The sequence below is a fragment of the Oncorhynchus tshawytscha genome, linkage group LG28, assembly GCF_018296145.1.
Source record: "Oncorhynchus tshawytscha isolate Ot180627B linkage group LG28, Otsh_v2.0, whole genome shotgun sequence".
In the NCBI taxonomy this organism is placed as follows: Eukaryota; Metazoa; Chordata; class Actinopteri; order Salmoniformes; family Salmonidae; genus Oncorhynchus; species Oncorhynchus tshawytscha.
The window spans coordinates 36,615,629-36,625,690 of NC_056456.1; the positions used below are offsets into that span (position 1 = coordinate 36,615,629).

The following is a 10,062-nucleotide window of genomic DNA, read 5'->3' on the forward strand; positions in this document are numbered from 1 at the left end:
TGGCCACGCAGTCATGGGTGAACAGGGAGTACAGGAGAGGGCTGAGAATGCACTCTTGTGGGGCCCCAGTGTTGAGGATCAGTGGGGTGGAGATGTTGTTTCCTACCCTCACCACCTGGGGGCGGTCCGTCAGGAAGTCCAGGACCCAGTTGCACAGGGCGGGGTCGAGACCCAGGGTCTTGAGCTTAATGACGAGTTTGGAGGGTACTATGGTGTTAAATGCTGAGCTGTAGTCGATAATCAGCATTTTTACATAGGTATTCCTCTTGTCCAGATGAGTTAGGGCAGTGTGCAGTGCGATTGCGTCGTCTGTGGACCTATTGTGGCGGTAAGAAAATTGGAGTGGGTCTAGGGTGTCAGGTAGAGTGAAGGTGATATGGTCCTTGACCAGTCTCTCAAAGCATTTCATGATGACAGAAGTGAGTGCTACGGGTTGATAGTCATTTAGCTCAGTTACCTTAGCTTTCTTGGGAACAGGAACAATGGTGGCCCTCTTGAAGCATGTGGGAACAGCAGACTGGGATAAGGATTGATTATGTCCGTAAACACACCAGTCAGCTGGTCTGCGCATGCTCTAAGAACACGGCTAGGGATGTCGTCTGGGCCAGCAGCCTTGCAAGGGTTAACACGTTAAAATGTTTTACTCATTTTGGCTGCAGTGAAGGAGAGCCTGCTGGTTTTGGTAGCCGGCCGTGTCGGTGGCACTGTATTATCCTCAAAGCGAGCAAAGAAGTTGTTTAGTTTGTCTGGGTGCGAGACATCGTGGTCCGAGACAGGGCTGGTTTTCTTTTTGTAGTCCGTGGTTGACTGTAGACCCTGCCACATACCTCTCGTGTCTGAGCCGTTGAATTGTGACGCTACTTTGTCTCTATCCCCAGCTGACTCTATGGAGAACAAAGTCTTTATTGAATAACAATCTTGTTCTTTCAGTATTCTTGTCAGGATGAAATTATGTTATTACCCATGCCCAGCATCTTAGTCCCACTACATCCTTAGTCCCACTTAAAAAATAATATCATGATCTACATTGTAAAGGTGATTGATTATCTCTAACCACTTTCACTTTTTATCTTACAAGCACAGCAACAGGTAAGTAGGTAGCCTAAGCTTGTGCTAGTCGGAACGACTCATAGGAGCAGGAGTCTATCTCCTGTTTCTGTGGTGTGAGGCAGCTTGATGTACAAGTACACCCCCTAGACAGGACGCTAGTCTATCTCTTGTTTCCGTAGTGTGAGGCAGCTTGATGTACAAGTACACCCCTTTGACAGAAGTTGGTCTATCACAGGGTCGTACCCCCCCCTTCTATCTCCTAAATGCTGAGTACCAAGCAACAGAAAGAGGAGTTTAGACTAAACTATAGACTTGTAAATGGGCATTTATAATGATAATAGGGTTAAATATTAAACAGCAGCACAGTTTTCTGAATTTACTCTGAGAATGTTTCATATGCATATCAGTGAGACTTTGACTGAGAAACACATGTGATTTAGCTTCACCCTGGCAATACTGAACATAGTCATCAAACTGGTTAACCAGGTGGGTCCCCTGGTAAATATGGACCTAAACTATGGTTCCTACACTGTAACAGCAATATGTATGTTCCATAAGAAAAATCCAGGGGTGTATTCACTAGGAACCAAGGTGTGAGACAAGTTAATATACTATAATAAATGTTGAAACTTTTCCATATTTTCGATCATGTTTGCCTTCACAATAAACGAACAGTGTTCATTTTACACAGTTTACAGGATAGTACTCTTATTTTGAAGGAAGAATAAAAACCACGAACCGGAAGTGCTTCGTTACTGTTGTAGCGGTCACAGCACCGAGCCGAAAATCGCACTGTCAACGTCAGACAAACACCCCCAAAAAACTGATTACAAGACAGCTTAGAAAAACGTTAGAAATATGGACGACGACGTGTTGACAACTTTGAAAATATTGATAATTGGTGAGAGTGGTGTCGGCAAGTCAAGGTAAGATAGTATTTTTTGTTGTTTAAGTTTTGCTCATTACAGGAAGGCTATTTAGCCTAGTAACGTTATCTTGAGCTAACCTTAGCTACACTATGTCACTTTTCTTAGCTAACACATTAGCTAACGCTAGCTGTATAACCAGCTGCATCCGTTTGTCCTTTTGAATTGGGAATAAACATAACTTTCCTACACTTGCTTTGTTTTATCATCTTACTTGATGATTTAACTATTTGCAGGTAAATTGCTAGCTACGTGTTAGTTATTTATCTTTGTCTAGTAGAACCAGTATCTGCTGGGTAAACGAAACGACGAGTAGCTTTCTGGGCACAGAAGAGATCTTGTCACATCCTTCTCGTTTGCCCAGATACCGGTTGATCTACTAGCTGGGCGAGCTGGTGGTATGTGGCAAACCAACCCCAGCCCTTGTTAGTTACCTAACTAAATAGTTTTCCTAGGTTGTCGGCTAGGTAGGCTATATCTGGTGTGTCAGTGTTAAAATGCCTGCTCTCAGACGTGGTGTTTCCCTTCTGTATCCCAAACAGTCTTCTCCTGAGATTCACAGACGATACTTTTGACCCAGACCTGGCAGCAACCATAGGTAAGTCCTAAAGGAGTATGCCCCAGTGCGCTGTTAATGGGAAGGGGAAAACACAGCATTCCCACTCTTAACAGCCGTTTTGACACCGTTGCTAGGCCCATGTGACAATGGAATATAGTTATGTCTCACACATTAGGCTATTCATATTTATGGGTCACCACTTGACTCTGCTCCTGCCTCCCTCTTTTTGACACAGGTGTGGATTTCAAAGTAAAAACAATTGCAGTGGATGGGAATAGTGCCAAGCTTGCTATTTGGGTAAGTGAATGAAAATGTAATGTATTATCATTCAAATCTAAGCTCTTTCACTGTAATTAGGTAGATTTTTCTAAGGTGTGGCCAACGTACTCTGTGAAGTGAACATCAGGAAATTCACATTCTTCAAGGGACAATTTGCAGTGCAAACAAAAACAAAGTTGCCACCTGCCAGTGTTTTGGTAAATAACGGATGGTGAACCAGTATCTGTGTGTTATAGACCTCTCTAATGCCCAGAAAGCAGTGACTCAGACTCTCATTCACCAACTCTGCAAGCATTATAATGTAAAAATATGTTTATCACCAAATAAGGAGTTTCACTGAGCAGCGATTTTTCATTTACGCCGTTACGGCTGGTATGTACTTATAACGAAGGTCAAAATAAATAATGTACAAGCAACTGAACAATGCCTGTTGTAGTCTTCTGACCTGTGACCTTTCTCGGGTTGCAAGTATGTTTTAATTTTTTGTTGGAAGTACATACCAGTTGTAACGGGAGTAAATTAAGATAGTTGCTCAACGAAACTCCATATTTGGTGATAAACAAACATATATATTTTGACATTTGTTAAATCAGAGCTTTCTGGGCGTTTTTATAACGCACAGATACTTGTTCAGGCATGTAGAAATGTATCCACTCTCAACATCATAGACACAGCTATGGACTGACCATCTATGATATCAACATTTAGTTTTGAAGCTAGACAGTGTTTTTGTTGTTGTGTACAATTACATTGTTTAACAACATTCACTCTGTTTGGGTGTTTTAAAAGACACTGGAAAAACATGTGTTTGTTTGGCTCAAACATTAAGGTTGTTTCAGCAGGCACAAAAAAAAGTTTTGAAAATGAGTCGATACGCGCATTTTGATTTCGTCTGTCCAAACCAGACGCGAACAACCGATTATTTTGGGTGCAGGTTCAAAATACATATGAAACATTAATGGACATTTGGCTAACTAGATGTTGCTAGCTAGTTTGACCTGGGGTTGGACATTGGGTTGTTATTTTACCTGGAATGCAAATGGTCATTTTCTGATTATTTTATGCAAACATGACTGTCCTTGGGTCCCATGTTATTGTACATTCAGATAGGTTACCTCCTAAGCTTCACAACGTTTGTTCCTTTCCTCCCTCCTGAACACATCCCAAGATGTTCTATTTCAGAAGAACTACATACAGTGCCTTCAGAAAGTATTCACACCCCTTGACTTTTTACACATTTTGTGTTACAGCCTGAGTTTTAAATTGATACTTTGTCACTAGCCTACTAAATAATGTCAAAGTGGAATTATGTGAGTCGTTAAGTATTCAACCCATTTGTTATAGCAAGCCTAAATAAGCTCAGGAATAAACATTTGCTTAACAAGTCACAATATGTTGCGTGGACTCACTCTGTGTGCAATAATAGTGTTTAAAATGATTTTTGAATGACTACCTCATCTCTGTTTTTTAATTTTATCTTTATTTAACTAGGCAAGTCAGTTAAGAACAAATTCTTATTTTCAATGATGGCCTAGGAACAGTGGGTTAACTGCCTGTTTAATTTTTTTTTTTAAATTAATGTGCAAATATTGTACAATCCAGGTGTGGAAAGCTCTGAGAGACTTACCCAGAAAGACTCACAGCTGTAATCACTGCCAAAGGTGGCTCTAACATGTGTTGACTCAGGGGTTGAATACTTATCTAATCAAGATAGTGTATGTCTAGATGGTTGACAAAACCATTTATCACCTTGTAACACAACAAAATGTGGAAGAAGTTCAAAGGTATGACTCCTCCTTTCTGAAGGCACTGTAGAACAGCTTGTTCAAGGATAGAGTTGCAAGCACCATGGGATTGCACCATGAGATGGTGCTATTGTCTAATGTGTCACATAGACAAGCTATGACGGCGGAAGGTTGGCCTCCCAAAGTGAAATCCACGACCCTAGCAGGACCTGGGAATATTGACATGTTTTAGTATTTACTAAATGTGAAGCTCTTCATAGTCTCATCAAATTTTGATAATTGTGACTCATCAAAAAAAAATACAATTTCATAAACTAATTGAAAAGGTTGTTATAATTCCTATCCATAATGCTGCGTGTTGATACTTTCTACAAAGTGAATTCCTCTTGACGCTGGCATGGCATGGGTAACAGTTTCTGTGTTCAGTGCTGAAAATTGACACACTGTTTTCTCTCATTGACGCCGGTTGTTGTTGTTGTTGTTGACTTTTGGGCCTGTTAGGACACAGCAGGACAGGAGAGGTTCCGGACCCTGACGCCCAGCTACTACCGTGGTGCACAGGGAGTCATACTGGGTGAGTGTTTGTTTGACCAACAGTGGTGAACATATATTATCACGTCTGGAGCCGTATGTACTAAACATGCTGATCTAGGATCAGGTTCCTCCTGGCCATACGATCTTAGACATTATGACGTAAAATTACGAAGCAGTCATACTCTGAGGAGTCCCTGGTCTCCCAAAAAATGAGGTGCCTATTTCAAATACTCCATTCAACTCACATTCTCAATTCTGAACCTCTAGTACTGTGGACCTCCACAGTATGATTTCCGTACCCCCACCCCCCCCACGCTTGTATAACACATTTTTAATTGTAGATATGGATAAGGTACAGACACTGTTAATCTCCTATTTTTTGCTGTTAGTGTACGATGTCACTAAACGGGACACGTTCACGAGGCTGGAGAACTGGCTGAACGAACTGGAGACGTACTGCACACGGAACGACCTCGTCAAAATGCTGGTTGGGAACAAGATTGATAAGGAGGTGGGTGCCCCAGTGCATTGTGGGTCATACCTGTCTGGCATGAATCTGTCTTTTTAGCTGCGCTTCTCTTATATTGTCACCTAGCTGCCATTGTCTCCAGTGTTGGATGCAACAAATGCAACAAATAAAGTCCTATCACTTAGCAATGTTTCGTGTTGCTGGTATTGTACCTGATGCCGTTACACATTCCACAGGCTAACACCTGTTATGTGAACCCATTGTTAAATTTGACAGTTCCGTTTTTTTTGTTTCAGGAAAACCGTGTAGTTGACCGAAACGAAGGCCTTAAGTTCGCAAGGAAACACTCCATGCTTTTTATTGGTAAGTTCTTGGGTCTTTGTAAAAATAGCTGGGCGTCTGAGTAGAATAACCCGGATACTCAAGTTAATGGGGTCTACTACTTAAAGTTCTCTTTCACCGTTTGGTGAGTAAATACCAGTTGGAGACTAGCTTTTACAACAAGTGTGCAGACTCTTGAATTCGGGCACAGATGTCATCCTGTAACTCTCCATTTGACATTCCTAATCTCCACTGTCAGCACAACACTGAAGGATGCAGCCCTTCCAGGAGAACTGGATTACGATCGCAAATCTGCAGTCAATCATCTATCAAACCTCATGTCTACATGTGTTTCTATTTCCCAGCTCCAATCGCCTCCTGAAATGAGGTTATAGCATTTCTGAAGACTTTCCATTTTAGAATGACTAAATTAAAGGTTTTGAAAAGGGTTTATGGAAAAGGGTAATGTTTTTGTTTCTATGTGCCGTGTAGGCTACACAGTGCCCAGTGTGTGTGTGTGTGTGTGTGTGTGTGTGTGTGTGTGTGTGTGTGTGTGTACACACACACACACACAACTTTTTCTTGATGCGAACATTCATATTTTATGAACGCTGAATGTGTATGTCTACACATGTCAATCTAAATTACCCAAATCAAGATCATCATCATCATATGTCAGAAAATCAACAGAGTAAAGATATCTCCTTAGAAAATGACCTTAATGTATGGACTGGGTGAATCAGACATCACTCTCGGGGTGAAGAAATCCATCCCAGTCCGATGTTGTAATGGCACTTGTCATGCACATATTTTGATGCATTAAAAAAAATTGGCTACTGGGACTTGAACTGAAATAGTCTGAAAACGTATACCCACTGTCACTTGCTCCCATTTTATTCAAAACCCTAAAATAGTTTTGAAGTGAGTTTTTGTTGTTGTTGCATCCCCCTTAACACTAATATCACACTAATGTGCCCTTCCACTTTGGTAGAGGCCAGTGCTAAAACGCGGGATGGTGTCCAGTGTGCCTTCGAGGAGCTGGTGGAGAAGATTCTCCAGACTCCAGGGCTTTGGGAAAGCAACGCCCAGCCACGGGGTGTTCAGCTGGGGGACCAGGAGCAGCGCGGGGCTGGAGGCTGTGGAGGATATTGTTCCGTACTGTAAACCTGGAACCAACCCAAACGGCATACTGGAAACCAGAACCTGAGAAGGATATTAAGAGTCCGTTAATATACTGTGTGTGTGTTTTATATACTGAGTCACGGCAAGGGTTCATCTGCACTTTCCGATGTCTCGGTACAAAGGGACTTTGCGGTTTGCACTCTTCCTGTACTGCCAGCCAGTTGTCACAGTGCGTGGTGTTGAGAACACAGTTGATTTTCATCACGTGTAAAATATCACACTAAAGGAGGCACATTTGTTTTATCTATCAAGTTTGTTAACCACACCAAGTCACTTATGCGTCTTGTCGAACACATCATGGTGTATGAATAATGTCTTCTCTACAATATATTTAATACCTTCTGCTACACGTTTATGCAATACGTTATGAATAGGATCATTGCGTCATGTCAAATGCCTACCAAGTTATACCGCAAATACCTTCGCTATTTATGTCGTTTTCTACTTGATGAGTAGATCTGCATGCCTTAACTAATGGTTGCCGTAGGACCAATAGATGAAGGTAGAGTCCTTCGATGTGGGGTGGGGCTTCAGACCCTCCACGCGCCTTCACTTTGTCCTAGCTAGTGTTTTGTAGGCCTATAACACCCCCTCTCACCCATAAGCACTTTGTAACAGGTGACAGGCATTCATCACCATGCATTGTGCGCCTAGTCATAGACAGACATCTATTTAACGTGGAAGAAGAGTGTACGCTTCAAACGTATCCACCCCACTGGTTGACAACCAATTGTCATTTATTTTTATCCCCTTCCATTTTATTTACTTGGTGATTTCTCTATTCCAAGCTGTTAAATATTTTATATTTTCTTCCACTTTTTATTTCCTGATGTGGGAACATGCATGCAATGTTTCACATCTTCGTAACCACAGTCCCATGTGGCGTTGATATAGCCTAGTGATGTGCTTATCCATAGCTGTTACTGGCTCAAATGTTGAAGGGGGAAAAAAAGTTACCAGTTTATTATTAAAGCTATTGCAAAATAAAGTTATTATTATTTTATTTTTTTTCTCTTAAAAAAAAAAAAAAAATCTACTTGGTTTCATTCTGACCTAGCTGGCCCTTCAATCAAGCACTCCTTCTTATTACATAATGGGCGTTAGTTCAAGCATGCTTATGGATGTTCGGTATATCCCGTGGTCTGGAAAAGGGATGCATTTACATGGATCAGCCCAACAGGTTTCTCTCATGCCTGTCTTGTTAAATGGTCCACTCCGTAACATATTACACACAGTCATGTCACACCACACGTACATGCAAAAACTCATTGTCAAGACAGATTTGAGTCTGTATATCTGTAGCAAGATATACAGTATGTTTGTTGCATGTTTTGCTATTTGAATTTTAAATAATTATCCTGTTTATTTGTTGTATCTTCAGTTTTTGTCTGACCTTTTTTTTAATTTTTAAAGTGGGCTTGTTTTCCATCCATGAATCACCTTATGAATATCTATACCATAACATTCAAATGACACTTGTAAGTGGTGTTGTGCTCGGTCATGACAGTTTGTATTATTTCAAAGTGAAATAAAAGACAATGGGAAGAAGAGGGATGTTTTGAGTTTGTTGCTCGAGTTGCCTCGAGAGCACTATTTTTCTACTGCAATAGGCTATGTTTACGAGCTGAATGTTTGTGGGGAATGCGCATACCGGTATTCTTTAACTATTTGTTTTCTTATGGTAATCATATCTTTAATACAGTCCAAAGGTCCTTTATTTGTTGAACTCTATTGAATGTCAATGTTAGCTATACCTAACCAAACTATGGTATTTATACTGAGTACAAAAAATTAAGAACACCTTCCTGATATTGAGTTGCAACCCCCCCCTGAACAGCATGAATTCATCAGGGCATGGACTCTACAAGGTATCAAAAGTGTTCCACAGGGATGCTGGCCCATGTGTCAAGTTGGCTGGATGTCCTTTAGGTGGTGGACCATTCTTGACACACACGGGAAAATTCAGAATGTTATTTGATTTGAAACTGTTGAGCAAGAAATCCAGCAGCGTTGCAGTTCTTGGCACAAACCCGGTGCACCTGGCACCTACTTCCATACCCTGTTCAAAGGCACTTAAATATTTTGTCTTGCCCATTCGCACCCTGAATGGCACACACACACAATCCATGTCTCCAGGCTTAAAAATCCTTCTTTAACATGTCTCCTCTTCATCTACACTGATTGAAGTGGATTTAACAAGTGACACCAATAAGGGATCATAGACTGACCAGGTGAAAGCTATGTCATGGAAAGAGCAGTGTTCATAATGTTTTGTCCACTCATTGGATACATGTGAGAAACTTTCCTGATAAACTTCTACAGATCTAGCTCAACATGCAAGACTTTGAACACACTACTCATGATGTCACCAAAGCATGCGAAAGGGACCAGTGGAAAATGCTACTAAGCTATGTTTTAGGGTATTGTCTCAGAGCCCAATGTATGATTATGTGCGTATGTTCAGTGTCAGGAGAATGTCCCCAAAATGCATCATGATAAGTCCACTCTGTCAGATGGCCAATACAGTGATAAAAAAAACAAAAACAAAAAACAGTTTAACTAGCAGATGTATGGTTGTGCAGCCTTAAAACTCATTCTATAAGACCAAGACATAAGTGGTTTCTGAGCAAAAAAACAAAATTCATCATTTTTAGTGAGGTATAGCCTAGTGGGATAGGATTAGCAAGAGAAGTTGATCACATTTCACATTTATTTAATCAAATGTATTATTTCAAACATATTTCCACTGCTATGTTGTGATAATATTTATACCTAGGATACAAATCCAGTCTTTTAAAAGTGAATATAACAAGTCATTGAGAATTTTTGAGAATTGAGAATTTTTCTTAAATAGTTAATTGTCAAAAACACAGTTCTCATGTAATCAAATATATCTCACGGTTACAATAAAGAAATACACACATTGACCCCCCCCCCCATGTCATTTTTTTATCGCTCAAACATTACAATCCGATATTAATACTATAAGGCAGGAAG

At 40.7% G+C, this 10,062-nt stretch overlaps 1 protein-coding gene across 1 annotated transcript; it reads left to right on the forward strand.

Moving 5' to 3' along the window:
* Positions 1 to 1,815: 1,815 nt before the first annotated feature.
* On the forward strand, positions 1,816 to 8,615 carry LOC112227231 (ras-related protein Rab-18-B). Its single transcript, XM_024392126.2, has 7 exons — positions 1,816 to 1,976; positions 2,519 to 2,574; positions 2,771 to 2,832; positions 5,061 to 5,133; positions 5,483 to 5,604; positions 5,859 to 5,925; positions 6,875 to 8,615. Exons 1-7 carry the CDS (start codon positions 1,909 to 1,911, stop codon positions 7,045 to 7,047), a joined length of 621 nt encoding a protein of 206 aa, XP_024247894.1. The 5' UTR covers positions 1,816 to 1,908; the 3' UTR covers positions 7,048 to 8,615.
* The last annotated feature ends 1,447 nt before the right edge of the window (positions 8,616 to 10,062 follow it).

Coding starts and splice junctions, on each gene's coding strand:
- LOC112227231 (XM_024392126.2), top strand. CDS start 1,909: ATGGACGACGACGTGTTGACAACTTTGAAAATATTGATAATTGGTGAG. Junction 2,833..5,060: donor GTGCCAAGCTTGCTATTTGG/GTAAGTGAATGA, acceptor TGGGCCTGTTAG/GACACAGCAGGACAGGAGAG. Junction 5,926..6,874: donor ACACTCCATGCTTTTTATTG/GTAAGTTCTTGG, acceptor CCACTTTGGTAG/AGGCCAGTGCTAAAACGCGG.